The sequence below is a fragment of the Podarcis bocagei genome, assembly GCF_964188305.1.
Source record: "Podarcis bocagei genome assembly, chromosome: 13".
In the NCBI taxonomy this organism is placed as follows: domain Eukaryota; kingdom Metazoa; phylum Chordata; class Lepidosauria; order Squamata; family Lacertidae; genus Podarcis; species Podarcis bocagei.
This window is the reverse complement of record NC_138138.1, coordinates 55,473,955-55,490,725: the sequence shown is the minus strand read 5'-3', so window position 1 is coordinate 55,490,725 and position 16,771 is coordinate 55,473,955. Positions and strand designations below refer to the sequence as shown.

Here is a 16,771-nt window from a genome sequence, read left to right as displayed (position 1 = left end):
TGCAGTCCATGGGACTCTCAAGAGTCTCCGCCAGCACCAGAATTCAAAAGCATCCATTCTTCGGCAATCAGCCTTCTTGATGGTCCAGCTCTCACTTCCATACATCACTACTGGGAAAACCAGAGCTTTAAATCAAATCAAATTTAAGTCAAATCATAAGGAGCTGGAAAACAGAAGAATTAAATGATGTCAAAAGGCATCAAAATGGTTTCTCATGTTGCATTTTAATGATGTAACGTGCCCTGGGTGCTCAGTAGATCATCATAATTCTGATAAATTTCTCTCTGCTCTTCCAACCCCGTAGAGTCGGGAAGCAGCACAGAGAAGCTGGCCCTGATTGTGGGAACAGCGGCGTTGGGGGCGCTCCTGGTACTGGCCGTGATCATTGTGGCCATCGTCTGCTTCCGGTAAGGTGCCAGAGCTGGCCGAGGGGATGTGATTAACCGGAGGTTGTGGGAGGGGCTAAATGGACAGTGGGAGGAGCCAGCTGGAGGGCTGATGGGAGCCGTACTCCAAAATTACCTGGGCAGGGAGGATGGGAGCTGCAGTCAGGCGCTGGAGGGGCAGAGCGCAAAGGAAATTCAGACAGTGATTGACGCCTCCCTTTGGAACGCGGTTGTGGGGGAGGAGCTAAAGAGAGGGATAGTGGGCGGAGCCACCAAGTTGGCCTTGACGCCATCTTGTTTCTTCCCTCGGGCAGCCGCCAGGGGTCGTCCAGGTCACGGGAGCAAGAATACTCCGACAAGCCTGGGCAGTACCTGATTGGACACGGTGAGTGAGCGGAGGCGGGCACCGTGGTGATGTCGGTGGGAGGAGCCTGGGTGGTGGGAGGAGCTAAGGCAGAAAGGCCCACATGGGGTGGCATGTTTGGGTTAGTCCATTGCCAGCTCCAAAAGCGAAAATTCCTGACGTGCCCTGGTTTTCGGATGTAAAAATGGCATCGGGGGGGGGGGGGAGTTTTGCTGAATTAGCTGAATGTTTTGCTGAATTAGCTGAATTTGCTGAGTTTTGCTGAATTTGCTGAATGTTGGGAAACTCGGATGGATGGCAACACGATGGGAAAAGCAGCAGAAACAACTCCCAAATCTAAAAATCACTTTTAAAAAGCTCAACAATTTGGGTTTGTCCCCCCCAAAAAATGCTCAATGACTCTGTGGACGTCAGGAAATATGGCAACCCTACGAAAGGGGTATTTTTTAAAAGCCCTATACAGCCTAGGACCCTTGTATCCACGGGACCGCCTCTCCTGGTATGTCCCACGGAGGACCTTATGGTCTTCAAACAAAAACATCTTGGAGGTCCCGGGCCACAGGGAGGTTAGGCTGGCCTCAACCAGAGCCAGGGCCTTTTCGGCTGTGGCCCCGTTCTGGTGGAACGCTCTGTCCCAAGAGACTAGGGCCCTGCGGGACTTGACATCTTTCTGCAAGACAGAGCTGTTCCACCAGGCCTTTGGCCAAGGCACAGCCTGACCCCTTCCTTCGGTAATCCTCACAGAACTCTAGCCCAACGGTTGCCATCAATTTGATTCAGAATTGATTTTAGAATGAACTGATTTTAGAATGCTGTGTTAATTTTATTGTTGTTAGCTGCTGTGAGCCTGGCATCGACTGGGGAGGGCAGGATGTAAATAAATTATTATTATTATCATTATTATCATTATTATGTTTATGGTTCCTCTCCTCTCCAGGCACCAAAGTCTACATCGACCCTTTCACCTACGAAGACCCAAATGAGGCTGTGCGCGAGTTTGCCAAAGAGATCGACGTCTCGTACGTCAAAATCGAGGAGGTCATTGGCGCAGGTAAGGACCGACACCTTAGGTTGCAGCGGGTTGGGCTGGATGACCTTTGGGTGTCCCGACCCTTCTATGATTCCAAGTCACAGGCGATCGTAGTTTTGACCTTCACCTGCCTGAGTCTGGCTCTTGCATCGGGGCCAGGTTTCCTCCCCGCTTCCCCGCGAAAGCCCGGCGGGGGATCCCCGCCTGAACGGATCCCGATCTCCCTGCTCCCTCCCCTGAGTCTCTCTTCCCGCAGGCGAGTTTGGGGAGGTTTGCCGCGGTCTCCTGAAAGTGCCCGGGAAGAAGGAAATCTACGTGGCCATCAAGACCCTGAAAGGCGGCTACACCGAGAAGCAGCGGCGGGAGTTCCTCAGCGAGGCCAGCATCATGGGCCAGTTTGAACACCCAAACATCATCCGCCTGGACGGGGTCATCACAAACAGTGTCCCCGTCATGATCGTCACCGAGTTCATGGAGAACGGAGCCCTCGACTCCTTCCTCCGGGTAAGGCCGGAGGCAAGAGAGGGCTGGGGGGTGCAGGCCAGAGGGGGTAGGGGTCCCCCGATACTTGTAATAAGAAAAGCTCAGGAGGCTTTTGCCCAACCTCACCTTAATAATAATAATTTATTATGTATACCCCGCCCATCTGGCTGAGTTTCCCCAGCCACTCTGGGTGGCTTCCAATCAAGTGTTAAACACAATACAGCATCAAATATTAAAAACTTCCCTGAACAGGGCTGCCTTCAGATGTCTTTTAAAGATAGGATAGCTGCTTATTTCCTTGACATCTGAAGGGAGGGCGTTCCACAGGGTGGGCGCCACCACCGAGAAGGCCCTCTGCCTGGTTCCCTGTAACCTCACTTCTCGCAATGAGGGAACTGCCAGAAGGCCCTCGGCCTTAACACCTGAAAACAGCCCTGTTTAAAGGTAAAGGTAAAGGGATCCCTGACCATTAGGTCCAGTCGTGGCCGACTCTGGGAGCTGGTCTACAGCTTCTGGGTCATGTGGCCAGCATGACTAAGCCGCTTCTGGTGAACCAGAGCAGCACACGGAAACGCCATTTACCTTCCCACCGGAGCGGTACCTATTGATCTACTTGCACTGGTGTGCTTTCGAACTGCTAGGTTGGCAGGAGCTGGGACCAAGCAACGGGAGCTCACCCCGTCGCGGGGATTCGAACCACCGACCTTCTGATCGGCAAGTCCTAGGCTCTGTGGTTTAACCCACAGCGCCACCCGCGTCCCAGCCCTGTTTAGGGAAGCTTTTAATGTTTGATGCATTACGGTATTTTAATATTTTGTTGGAAGCCGCCCGGAGTGGCTGGGAAAGCCCAGCCAGATGAGCGGGGTATAAATAATAAATAATAATTATTATTATTATTACTGTAATCTCAATGGAGGCTTTTTCTCCCGAATTCCCCAATTTGTCACTTCTTTTGGCTGCATTGACTCCGAGCAACTGACAATATCTTTACGAAACACATGCAGACATGGGAAGCATACATGAACACACATAGACAAGGAAAGCATATATAATATATATAATTATTTTTGCTTCATACGCAGCTTGATGTTTTGGCGGGTGGGTTGTCGAAAACATATGGGGAGGGCCTTGAGTCGACGAAGGGTTAAGTTTCCACTGGGCGGGCTGGCTCCCCTAACACGGCCTTTCTCAATCTGGAGGGGTCCCCAGATGTCGGGACTACAATTCCCATCATCCACTGGCCACGCTCACTAGGGATGATGGGCATTGTAGTCCACCAACGTCCCACAGCTGAGAAATGCTGCCTGGAATAATAATAATAATAATAAATTTTATTTATACCCCACCCTCCCAAGCCAAGACCGGGCTCTGGACCCGATATAAAGCAAATTGATTGAAATGCAACTTAAAAACAAGATTAAAATGCAACATTAAAACATTAAAATATAGCCTCATGTCAATGGAAACTCATATCAAAAACTTTTGGGAGGGGATGAAAACGTCAAGTCTTCACCAAGGCCAACTATCCAGACTGGTCCTACGTGGACCAGAAAAAGCCAGGGAAGTCGCCAAATAGGAATTCCATCACAGGAGGAGAAGGGAAAAAAGAAAGAGGGGAAGGGGATCAAGTTGATTCCAAGCCAAAGGCCAGGTGGAACAACTCTGTCTTACAGGCCCTGCGGAAAGAAATCAGATCCCGCAGGGCCCTGGTCTCATGAGGCAGAGCGTTCCACCAGGCCGGGGCCAGTGTTGAAAAGGCCCTGGCTCTGGTTGAGGCTAATCTGACTTCCTTAGGGCCCGGGACCTCTAGGGTGTTGCTATTTATGGACCTCAAGGTCCTCCGTGGGGCAGACCGTGGGGTAACTGTTCCTAAGGCTCCTTCCCTGTCTTTCTTTTCCGCAGCTGAACGACGGGCAGTTCACCCCAATCCAGCTGGTGGGCATGTTGCGGGGGATCGCGTCCGGTATGCGCTACCTCTCTGACATGAGCTACGTCCACCGGGATTTAGCCGCCCGCAACATCCTGGTCAACAGCAACTTGGTCTGCAAAGTCTCCGATTTCGGCCTCTCTCGCTTTCTCGAGGAGAATTCGTCCGACCCCACCTACACCAGTTCGCTGGTACGGAAAATTGGTTTTGTGTTTTCCCCGCTCTCAATACTATTCTATTCTATTCTATTCTATTCTATTCGTCTGTTCTTTATTTGTTTCATAAAATGTATATACCGCTTGATTGCAGAAGGAAACCTCAAAGCGGTTTACCAAAAAAGGACAAAACTATCGCTATGCGGGACTTGACATCTTTCCGCCAGAGCTGTTCCACCAGGCCTTTGGCCAGGGCACAGCCTGACTCCCTCCCTCGGCAATCTTCGTGGAGCTCTGGCCCAATGGTTGCCAGTGGCTTGAATTAATTAATTTTATAATGAATGATTTTAGAATGTGTTTTATGCTGTACTTTTGTACTGTTTTATTTTTGTTAGCCGCCCTGAGCCCGGCTTCGGCTGGGGAGGGCGGGATATAAATAAAATTTATTATTATTATTAAAAGATGTACAACCGTCATTTAAAACATGCAAAAAGTTAAACATCAGCAGAGTTGACGTAAACACGAGCAGTAGGAATGAAAGGGAGTAAAAAGGTTAAATTGGTAAATAGGTTTGAATTGGTTACGCGGCAAGACTGCGATATAAAATAAGGAACCGCTGGGGGGGGGAGTCAAAGAAAAAGCAGGTTGAATTTGTTTAGATTCAATTTTTGTTGTTGAAATATTGTAAAATGCAAAAATGGAAACTTTTTTTTTAAAAAAGAAAAATGCAGAAAGTTAACACCGCAGTAGAACAGAGCAAACCAAATTTAAACACAGGCTTTCTGAACTTCTGGGTAAAAAGGTAAAGAGACCCCTGACCGTTAGGTCCAGTCGCGGCCGACTCTAGGGTTGCAGCGCTCATCTCGCTTTATTGGCTGAGGGAGCCGGCGTACAGCTTCTGGGTCATGTGGCCAGCAGGACTAAGCCGCTTCTGGCCAACCAGAGCAGCGCACGGAAACGCCGTTCCCTATTTATCTACTTGCACTTTGTGCTTTCGAACTGCTAGGTGGGCAGGAGCAGGGACTGAGCAACAGGAGCTCACCCCGTCATGGGGATTCAAACCGCCAACCTTTTGATCGGCAAGTCCCAGGCTCTGTGGTTTAACCCACAGCGCCACCTGCATCCCTAGGGCTGCCTAAATGAGAATGCCTTTGGCAGGCGTCAGAAACAAAACAGGGCACCTGTCCAATGTCATTAGGCAAGGAGTTCCAAAGATTGAGTTCTTACAGATGTTGATGAGTTATCAGGTGGCAATTTTAGCAGTGCTGGTTCCCCGGATCTCAGCAGTCAAAGGGGCGCATGTGGGATCAGGTAGCCTTGTAGGTGAACTGGTCCCAAGTTCTTAAGGGCTTTGCATAATAGTAGTTACACCTTGAATTCGGAACGGCTTTGGTCCAGCGCAGTGAGCTACAGGGCCGAGCGAGAATTCAAACCCGGGTCTCTCTCATGTCCTGGTCCACCACTTAAGCCCTGCATCTCACGAGGAACCCAGGCATCCTGGGAACGAGATGAGGGCCAGCGCCTGGGGTGTCTGTGTGTCAGAAGCCTCTGCCGTGCTCCTCTTCTTTCATTGGTCGATCCTCCTGATCTCTCTCCTCAGGGTGGGAAGATCCCGATCCGGTGGACGGCCCCGGAAGCCATCGCCTTCCGCAAATTCACCTCCGCCAGCGACGTCTGGAGCTACGGGATCGTCATGTGGGAAGTCATGTCGTTCGGCGAGAGGCCATATTGGGACATGTCAAACCAAGATGTGAGTGCCTTCCCTGCCCTCATCCAGCCTCCCCTCAGGCCTTTCAGATGTTTTGGCCTACAGCTCCCATCAGCCCCCAGGCCAGCGGGGCCATTTTGGCCTACACCTCCCATCAGCCCCCAGGCCAGCGGGGCCATTTTGGCCTACAGCTCCCATCAGCCCCCAGCCAGGGCAGCCATTTTGGCCTACAGCTCCCATCAGCCCCCAGGCCAGTGTGGCCCTTTTGGCCTACAGCTCCCATCAGCCCCTGGGCAGAGCAGCCATTTTGGCCTACAGCTCCCATCAGCCCCAGGCCAGTGTGGCCATTTTGGCCTACAGCTCCCATCAACCCCTGGGCAGAGCAGCCATTTTGGCCTACAGCTCCCATCAGCCCCTGGGCAGAGCAGCCATTTTGGCCTACAGCTCCCATCAGCCCCTGGGCAGAGCAGCCATTTTGGCCTACAGCTCCCATCAGCCCCCAGCCAGGGCTGCCATTTTGGGCTGCGGCTGTTTGGAGCCTGATGGGAGTTGTAGTCCCTGCTTTTGAAACCTCTTATCGGCTTACAGATAAGCGACCTCTCCCACATTTTTTTCTCAGCCCGCCACCCCCCATTTTATTTTCTGATGATCCTCTTGTCGGATGGCCCTCTGTTGTTGTTTTTTTTAAGCTGAGGTTCATGCGTGGCAATGGGGTTGGACTAGATGTCCTTCAGGGGCCCCTCCCATGATTCTGTGATTCTGCCCCCCAGGTGATAAACGCCATCGAGCAGGACTACCGGCTCCCGCCCCCTACGGACTGCCCCACTTCGCTGCACCAGCTGATGCTCGACTGCTGGCAGAAAGACCGCAACACCCGGCCCCGATTCGCCCAGATCGTCAACTCCTTGGACAAGCTGATCCGGAACCCGGCCAGCCTCAAGATCGTCTCGCGGGGGAACGGAGGGTGAGTCCGGATGAGGCCCCTGCCCTCCTCCCCGGGGAGATCTGGCCTCAGAAATTACTGCGCTTGCTGATTATTCTGCATTGCAGTTGCAACCTTCCTCTCCTCCAAGGATATGTAGTTCTCTTCCACCCCCACTTTGATTCTCACAACGCCCCTTTGAGGTAGGCTAGACCATGGGCAAGTGACTGACTCCCCTGGGCAAGTGATTTGACCCCCGCTGTCCCGGGTCCAATGCTCTAACCACTACACCACCGCTGCCTCCCCAAGGAAATAGCTTCCAACCAGGAGATGCCATTGAGGATTGAACCCGGGACCTTCCGCTCATGAGGCAAAGGCTCTGCCATTAAGCCGCAGCCCTTCTCTAGGACTGAATGAGGGTTTGAGGGACCCATATCTGGGGACTTGCGGACACGGTCAGATTTCAGAGATGGCCGCCCCGGGATAATTGACCATTGCAGAATCATAGAGTTGGAAGGTACAGGCAGCTCCCCATTTACACGAGGTCAAGGCATAATAATAATAATTTATTATTTATACCCCGCCCATCTGGCTGGGTTTCCCCAGCCACTCTGGGCGGCGTCCAACCAAATATTAAAAACAATACAGCATCAGACATTAAAAACCTCCGTAAACAGGGCCACCTTCAGGTGTCTGTTAAGAGTAAAATACAGTGGTACCTCGGGATGCGAACGGGATCCGTTCTGGAGCCCCGTTCACATCCTGAACAGAATGTAACACGCGACAGCACACATGCGCGGGTCGTGTTTTGCCGCTTCCGTGCATGCGCGAGCGGAGAAACCCGGAAGTAACGCGCTCCGTTACCTCCGGGTCTCCATGGAGCACAACACAAAAGCGCTCAACCTGAAGCGTATTTATCACGAGGTATGACCATAGTTGTTTATTGCCTTGACATCTGAAGGGAGGGCGTTCCACAGGGCAGGCGCCACCACCGAGAAGGCCCTCTGCCTGGCTCCCTGTAACTTGGCTTCTTGCAGGGAGGGAACCCCCAGAAGGCCCTCAGTGCTGGACCCAGGTGTCCGGGGTGGAGACGCTCCTTCAGGTCTACTGGTCCTTTGAGGCTGTTTAGGGCTTTCAAGGTCAGCACCAACACTTTGAATTGTGCTCGGAAACATCCATCGCCTCGAACCCAGAACGGGCACAGAAAGGGACAAAAATGGCATCTAGCAATCCCACCAGCATTTGAGGTTTTCCAAAGGATTTTTTGAGGGTTTTCAGAGGGTGCTTGGAGGCTATTCCCACGGCGTTCCCAATCCACGCGATTTCACGTGCCTCGGAACGTAACCCCCGTGTAAATGGGAGAGTTCCCTGATTGCTTGTTTTTCAGCCAATTCTTTTTTTAGCGGTTTCCCATCATTTTTAACAAATCGTAGTGCAAATCAGCGCAAATTTAATACGGATTTAAAGGCTGGCTTCCGTGATTCTGTGGCTTCTGTCTCCCTCACCTTCACCACCGTAACCCCACTGAAACGGCTGCTCTCCTCTCTCTCTCTCTCCTTCCGCCCCCCATAATCTCAGGCCATCCCACCCCCTCCTGGACCAACGCCTGCCCCATTACTCCTCCTTCGCGTCCATCGGCGACTGGCTCCGCGCCATCAAGATGGGGCGCTACGAAGAGAACTTCGCCGGTGCCGGGTTCACCTCCTTCGAGCTGGTCAGCCAACTCTCCACCGAGTAAGTGAGCCTTCGGGGCAAGGAGGGTCCCAAGACCCTTGGGGGTGGGGAGACGGGGCAGCGAGTTCGAGGTGGGGCGGTAACGCCGCACTGAAATCGCGTCTGTGGTTCCCGCACGGCGGGGTTGGACTAGATGACCGCATGGGGCCCCTTCCAACTGTGGTGACTCCTCTCTCCTCCTCTCTTGGCTTTCCCTCTCCAGAGACCTCCTCCGGATCGGCGTGACGTTGGCTGGACATCAGAAGAAAATATTGTCTAGCATTCAGAACATGCGTGTTCAGAGCAAGTCCGGCTCCTCTTTGGGACCCTACTGACCACAGAGGAAGGAAACGCTCCAAAATTATTGCGTTTTGACCGCTCTTCCCCATCCTCAATCAGACGGTGACGATTGTGGCCTCTTGACTTGGGACATCAGCTGCCTCCCTCCTTCCTGCTCGTCTCTCTTATTTTTCACTTATTTTTCAGTTTTGGAACAGCGTATTCCGTGGGGAATAATTCGGCTTTCTCTCTCCCCCGCCGCGTATCCTCTCATCCTTTGGCACGGAAAGGGATGGAAAGATGATTTAACTGTTCAAGCGCGATGAGGGTAGTCCTTTTTTTGCCAGTCGAGTCGCCACGAATGGCCGCTCCCGGGTCGAGGAGTCGCTTTCGGTACCCGCCGGGCCACTTTTCAAGATGGCCGAACGCAGCGCCAACAAAGATGGCCGACGAACCCCCAGCGTCTTCCGTCCCTGCCGTTCCGTGGGCCTCGGCACCTTCGCGTGACCTTCCGTGGCTCCGAAACTTCTGAACGTTGGAAAAGCCAAAGATGGCCTCCTGCCGGCCAAGTTTCCCAGACCGCGGTTCGCGCCGCAAAATGGCCGCCCTCCCGCTGTCTTCCGGAGCGGCTGGCCTGTTTGTTGGAGGTTGCAAGGTGGCCGCCTAGTGGGAGGAATGAGGTGGCCACTGAGGGAAATGAAATTCCTTTGCCACCTGGCCTTCAAGATGGCCACCCCCTCTGCTTGGTGGCAACGTTTTCAAAATGGAGGCTGTTGGATCACTGTCTTTCTGCCATTTTGAGGTGTGTTTTAAAAACTTTGGCTCACCATGGTGCTGTATGGAGGATTTGTGTGGGATGATCACCAGAGGCCTTATACAATTTGTCGTCCGTCCTTTTGGGGTGACAGGGAGGGTGGCTGCCCGTTGTCTACCGATTTCTGGAAATGGGGAGCCTTACTTGAATCTAAATGGACATTTTCCATTATAATAAAGGGACGGGGGTCAAGGTTTCTGCACACTTTGACGTGCAGCCCCTGACTCTCCACGTCCCGAATGCCAAAGAGGGACTGTCATTTGCATGCCGCGGGCAGTGCCGCATTCGCCAGAGTGCAACTTGTCGCCACATCCACGTAAAGCTGGAGGGAAACGGCAGCTGTGTAGTGATATCATCAGGAGCAGGAATGATGTCACCTCTGCCTGCCGAGTCTATGAACTTTCAAGGACGTGCACGCCACAGAGAAGGGTTAAACCGCTGCGTTGAAATAACCATATGACAATCAAAAGACTCTGCACTTTCTGATGATGTCACTGTGATGATGTCACAGGAGGGAAAAGCAAAGCTTTTGCTCTGGGATATCTCAAGCTGCCTTTTTATGGCTTTCGCCACTCGAGACCAATAATACCATAGAGACTGTTAAGGATGTCCCGGGCACTGGACTATGATGTCATCGCGGTGCGAGAGCAAGACCGTTCTCTCTGTGACATCATCTCCGTGTGACTGCGGATGTCGGGAGAACCGGCGGCCGACGCCAAAGCCGGTGGAACGAGATGTTTGGTTTCGCTCTCTTGATGACATCGAAACAAAGTGCCTCCAGATAAAGTGTGGGCGCTGAGAGGTGATGTCACGGGAACAGGCCTGTGATGTCATTACAAAGCGCTTCTCTTTTGTATCATTTTGTTAACCTTCATATTGAAGGTGGTGATTTGCTTTTTATTAAAAAAACAAAAAAAGTATATGAAACCGAGGGGAATATTGCTGCCTGGGTTGGGTGTGTGTGTGTGGAGTGGAACAGGGGACGGGAATTGTCATGGGGGGGGCAGAATTTGATGCTGCAATTATACTCCCTTATTTTCTGGACCAGAAAGTGTCAAAAGGTTCCAGGGTCCCAGGGTGCCTAATTTAAAGCATTGGGTTCCAGATTCCACAGCAGTTGGGATTTCCGTTCCCACGTCTACCTAGAATCGCAAACTTTCTTTTTGTCTCCCAGCAGGAAAAGTGGCTAGTAGCCCGTGACAGCCATATTTATCCTACACAAAATTGTCTTAGTCCAGGCATAGGTAAACTCGGCCCCCCAGATGTTTTGGGACTACAACTCCCATCATCCCTAGCTAACAGGACCGGTGGTCAGGGATGATGGGAGTTGTAGTCCCAAAACATCTGGAGGGCCGAGTTTGCCTATGCCTGGTCTAGACCTCTTTTGGCAGCTAAGACAGGCTGGCAAGGCTTTAAAAGCCCTTCGCGGTCTGCCCAGGTTATGGGGCTGGATCCGATCCTCAACCCTCGTTATGATCGTCAGAAAGAGAAAAGTCTCATCCCAAGCCACCCCATGGAAGCGACACATTATTAGTTCTGGTTTGGGGCGTTGGGAGTCCACAGGGCACCAGGTTGGGGAAGACTGGCTAAATCGAACTGCCATGTGGAAGGGCAGTCTATCTGAATATCTGCTGGAACCTAGCAAAAGCCTGCCTTTCACAGTGGCCAAGCAGAGTTATATAGAGATTTTTGTTGTTTAGTCGTGTCCGCCTCTTCATGACCCCCTGGACCAGAGCACACCAGGCACTCCTGTCTTCCACTGCCTCCTCCAGTTTGGTCCAGCTCATGTTCATAGCTTCGAGAACACTGTCCCACCATCTTGTCCTCCGTCCTCCCCTCCTTCTCCTTGTGCCCTCCATCTTTCCCAACATCAGGGTCTTTTCCAGGGAGTCTTCTCTTCTCATGAGGTGGCCAAAGTCTTGGAGCCTCAGCTTCAGGATCTGTCCTTCCAGTGAGCACTCAGGGCTGATTTCCTTCAGAATGGAGTGGTTTGATCTTATTGCAGTCCATGGGACTCTCAAGAGTCTCCTCCAGCACCAGAATTCAAAAGCATCCATTCTTCGGCGATCAGCCTTCTTGATGGTCCAGCTCTCACTTCCATACATCACTACTGGGAAAACCAGAGCTTTAACTATACGGACCTTTGTTGGCAAGGTGATGTCTCTGCTTTTTAGGATGCTGTCTAGGTTTGTCATTGCTTTTCTCCCAAGAAGCAGGCGTCTTTTAATTTCATTTTTGCTGTCACCATCTGCAGTGATCATGGAGCCCAAGAAAGTAAAATCTCTCACTCATATAGAGAGATACATATTATTTGATTTCTATACCTCCCTTCACCCAGGCACCACAGGATGGTGTATAATCTGAAAACACAAAAATAATAGGGAATCCCACAAGCGGGATCTGAGTGCGAGAGTGACCGTCTCCCCTCCTGTGGTTTCTGGAAATTGTTACCCTGAAGCATTGTTACCTCTGACCGTGGAGCCATCGCTAGGCCTCTCCTCCTCCGTGGATTTGTCTAGACCTCTTCTATAGCCTGTTGCCTTTGTCCATGGAGTTTTCTTGGCAGGGATACTGGAGTGGCTTGCCGGTTCCTGCTCCAGGTGACAGCAGTCACGAAATTAAAAGACGCCTGCTTCTTGGGAGAAAGGCGATGGCAAACCTAGACAGCATCTTAAAAAGCAGAGACATCACCTTCCCAACAAAGGTCCGTATAGTTTAAAGTGTTAAAAACAATACAGCGGTAATTTTAAAAGCTTCCCTAAACAGGGCTGCCTTAAGATGTCTTCTGAACGTCAGGTAGTTGTTTATCTCTTTGACATCTGGTGGGAGGGCGTTCCACTGGGCAGGCGCCACTACCAAGAAGGCCCTCTGCCTGGTTCCCTGTAACTTGGCTTCTCGCAGGGAGGGAACCGCCAGAAGGCCCTCGGAGCTGACCTCAGTTGAGTGATGGGGGTGGCGACGCTCCTTCAGGTCTACTGGGCCTTTGAGGCCGTTTTGGGCTTTAAAGGTCAGCACCAACACTTTGAATTGTGTTTGGAAACGTACTGGGAACCAATGTAGGTCTTTCAGGACCGGTGTTATGTGGTCTTGGCGGCCGCTCCCAGTCACCAGTCTAGCTGCCGCATTCTGGATTAGTTGTAGTTTCCGAGTCACCTTCAAAGGTAGCCCCATGTAGAGCGCATGGCAGTAGTCCAAGCGGGAGACAACTAGAGCATGCGCCACTCTGGCAAGACAGTCTGCGGGCAGGGAGGGTCTCAGCCTAGTAGTTGAGATTGCGGCCTTGTGCGGGGTTGGTCTAGATGACCCTCAGGGACCCCTCCAGTTCTACGATTTTTGGAACTCTCTGTCCAAGCTGGACCCAGAGTTCCTGGATCCTTCGCACCGCTCCAGAGCAGGGAGAGAGCAAAGTAAAGGAAAAGGGAGAATGTTCCCCACCCAAAATAGCAGGAAGCATGGAAGGAAACTGACTGGGCAGAAATCCATTGAGAAGACTCCTTTTTTCCAGGGAAGGGAAGCCACAGGTCAGATTCCTTGTGCAGAGACACAATGGGGGTTAATGGCTCTCTTGATTTATCGGCGTTCCGCCGGCCAAGCCCATGTTGATCCCATGCAGCTGGCTCTCACTGGAAGGACCTAAAACTGCTTTTTTGGGGGGCTAGGGGGGTGTCCCGGAAGCCGAACCCAAGAGGGAGGCAGATCTGAAATGTGGCAGAGACGTGAGGCTTGTGCAAATTCGGGAACTCCGAATCCAAATGCGGCCACATTCCTTCTGGAAAATGTAGTCCAGAGGGACCCTTTAAAAATAATATTGGAAGGTTTTAGCGTCCACTAAGGCCTATGCCTGCAGCCCAACCCAGTTTAAGCCAGAATGTGCATTCTGCAAATGGATTTGAAAACCTTGCACCCGGGTTTTTTGCCTTTTTTTGCTGGGGTTGGGAGCACAGGTTACCAGCAGGTTCACAAAACTACAGTTCCCAGAGGTCTCTTAAATAGGGGCGTGGGGCAGCCAGCAATAACAATGAGATTTTAAGGCAGGGGTCAGCAATTTTTTTCAGCAAGGGGCCGGTCCACTGTCCCTCAGACCTTGTGGGGGGGCCAGATGATATTTTTTGGGGGGGATGAACGAATTCCTATGGCCCACGAATAACCCAGAGATGCATTTTAAATAAAAGGACACATTCTACTCATGTGAAAACACAATTTAGAAGGCGATTGGGCCGGATTTGCCCCCCGGGCCTTTGTTTGCCTACCTGCGCTTTAAGGCAGTGATCCTCTATCCGGTTACCCTAAAGGCAAACCCTTCTGAACTTAAGCATTTGCTTCCGAGTAATTTCAGGGACGTGGGTGGCACTGTGGGTTAAACCACAGAGCCTAGAACTTGCCAATCAGAAGGTCGGCGGTTCGAATCCCCGCGACGGGGTGAGCTCCCGTTGCTCAGTTCCTGCTCCTGCCAACCTAGCAGTTTGAAAGCACGTCAAAGTGCAAGTAGATAAATAGGCACCACTCTGGCGGGAAGGTAAACGGCGTTTCCGTGCGCTGCTCTGGTTCGCCAGAAGCAGCTTAGTCATGCTGGCCACGTGACCCAGAAGCTGTACGCCGGCTCCCTCGGGCAGTAAAGCGAGACGAGTGCCGCAACCCCAGAGTCGTCCGCCACTGGACCTAATGGTCAGGGGTCCCTTTATCTTTACAACCTGATCATAGGATGGAGCGACTCACAGCATTTAACACCCCAATAGACCTTGCCTCCCTGTTAGGTTCCCAGGGCAGCCCTAAACTCTCTGTGTCTCCAGACAAACCCTCTGTGTTTCCAGCTGAGTCAGCCAAAAGTGGCACACACACAGCATCCATTTGCCCTGTTGCTCTCCATCCTAGGACGATATGGCCAGGAGAGGCAGGGAAAGGCCTATCCATTTGTCTCTATTACAGCAGAGCCTGCTCTTTGGACATGTAAATGAAGGTACTTCACTGGCCAGCTAAGTACAGTGGGGGACGCGGGTGGCACTGAGGGTTAAACCACAGAGCCTAGGGCTTGCTGATCAGAAGGTTGGCAGTTCGAATCCCGGGGTGAGCTCCCGTTGCTCGGTCCCTGCTCCTGCCAACCTAGCAGTGCGAAAGCACGTCAAAGTGCAAGTAGATAAATAGGTACCGCTCTGGCGGGAAGGTAAACGGCGTTTCCGTGCGCTGCTCTGGTTTGCCAGAAGTGGCTTAGTTCTGCTGGCCACATGACCTTGCAGCTGTACGCCGGCTCCCTCGGCCAGTAAAGCGAGATGAGCGCCGCAACCCCAGAGTCGGCCATGACTGGACCTAATGGTCAGGGGTCCCTTTTACCTAATTTCAATCAGTAGAGCACGAGAATCTCAGGGTTGTGGATTCAAGCTCCACATTGGGCGAAAGATTTTGGCATTGCAGCGAGTTGGGCTGGATGACCCTTGGGGTCCCTACCACTTGTCTATGATTTGCTGGCGTCTAGGACAACACGGCCAAGCACTTCCCGTCTATAATTTACTTCCAATCCTTACGATAACTTGCAAGGCAGGAGCAGGGACTGTGTGTGGCTCTGCAGATTTATGGAATCCTAGAATTGTGGCCGAAGAATGGATGCTTTTGAATTCTGGTGCTGGAGGAGACTCTGGAGAGTCCCATGGACTGCAAGAAGATCAAACCTCTCCATTCTGAAGGAAATCAGCCCTGAGTGCTCACTGGAAGGACAGATCCTGAAGCTGAGGCTCCAAGACTTTGGCCACCTCATGAGAAGAGAAGACTCTCTGGAAAAGACCCTGATGTTGGGAAAGATGGAGGGCACAAGGAGAAGGAGACGACAGAGGACGAGATGGTGGGACAGTGTTCTCAAAGCGACCAGCATGAGTTTGACCAAACTGCGGGAGGCAGTGGAAGACAGGAGTGCCTGGCGTGCTCTGGTCCAGGGGGTCACGAAGAGTCGGACACACTAAACGACTAAACAAGAATTGTGGCATTGGAAGAGACGCAAAGGGGCATCTAGTCCAATCTCCTGCAGTGCAGGAATGAAAGCTATCAATCGCATTTCTGTTATGCTTTCCATTCAAATTAATCCCCAAGTGGAACTTCCTGGGATCATCCATTTGGCTCTGGCAATCATGACTATATTATCGCATGGCTCATTTTGCGAAGACTCCCGGTTCTTCTCAAAGGCCCACGCAGAATGCAGCTGCCACAAAAACCGGTCCACCCAGTGCAAATTTCTCCTGGGTTCGATATGGTGCCCCTTGCTGAGTAGAAGTGTCCGCGTTGCGCACAGGGCTCCTTTCACACATGCAGTTTGGGGTAACCTTCAGACTCCTTTCTGAAGTGTTTTGCAAAGAGGCAGCTGGGTAGAGAGGGTGTGCTGTTGTTTCCCCCTCTCTACTGTCGTAGGAAAAACAAACTGCAACCCTCCACAAAACCCAGGTCAAGAGAAGCGAGGCCACAGGTTTCGCAGAGGAACAGCGACCCCGTGTGGCCTCGCTGAGCTGTGCCGCCCCTGGAAATCTGTAAACCTTTGTGGAAAGTAAAGGTAAAGGGATCCCTGACCGTTAGGTCCAGTCGTGGCTGACTCTGGGGTTGCGGCGCTCATTTCGCTTTACTGGCCGAGGGAGCCGGCGTACAGCTTCCGGGTCATGTGGCCAGCAGGACTAAGCCGCTTCTGGCGAACCAGAGCAGCGCACGGAAATGCTGTTTACCTTCCCGCCGGAGTGGTGCCTATTTATCTACTTGCACTTTGATGTGCTTTCGAACTGCTAGATTGGCAGGAGCAGGGACCGAGCAATGGGAGCTCACCCCGTCGCGGGGATTCGAACCGCAGACCTTCTGATCAGCAAGCCCTAGGCTCTGTGGTTTAACCCACAGCACCACCCGCGTCCCGTGTGGAAAGTGCTTGCCGTTAATACATGTTCGCTGGAGACCTTAACCCAGGGGTCAGCAAGCTTTTTCAGCAGGGGGCCGGTCCACTGTCCCTCAGATCTTGTGGGGGGC

General features: G+C 52.1%; 1 protein-coding gene across 1 annotated transcript in view; it reads left to right on the top strand.

The window, feature by feature from the left end:
• The window catches only part of EPHB4 (EPH receptor B4), a 53,237-nt gene extending 42,520 nt beyond the window's left edge, over window positions 1-10,717 (top strand). The window contains exons 8-16 of the mRNA XM_081167774.1: window positions 305-407; window positions 701-771; window positions 1,688-1,801; window positions 2,037-2,284; window positions 4,166-4,381; window positions 5,946-6,095; window positions 6,824-7,017; window positions 8,554-8,709; window positions 8,912-10,717. Coding sequence (XP_081023900.1) covers window positions 305-407; window positions 701-771; window positions 1,688-1,801; window positions 2,037-2,284; window positions 4,166-4,381; window positions 5,946-6,095; window positions 6,824-7,017; window positions 8,554-8,709; window positions 8,912-9,023 — 1,364 coding nt within the window. The 3' untranslated portion in view covers window positions 9,024-10,717. The remainder of the gene's footprint in view (window positions 1-304; window positions 408-700; window positions 772-1,687; window positions 1,802-2,036; window positions 2,285-4,165; window positions 4,382-5,945; window positions 6,096-6,823; window positions 7,018-8,553; window positions 8,710-8,911) is intronic.
• Window positions 10,718-16,771: the final 6,054 nt, after the last annotated feature.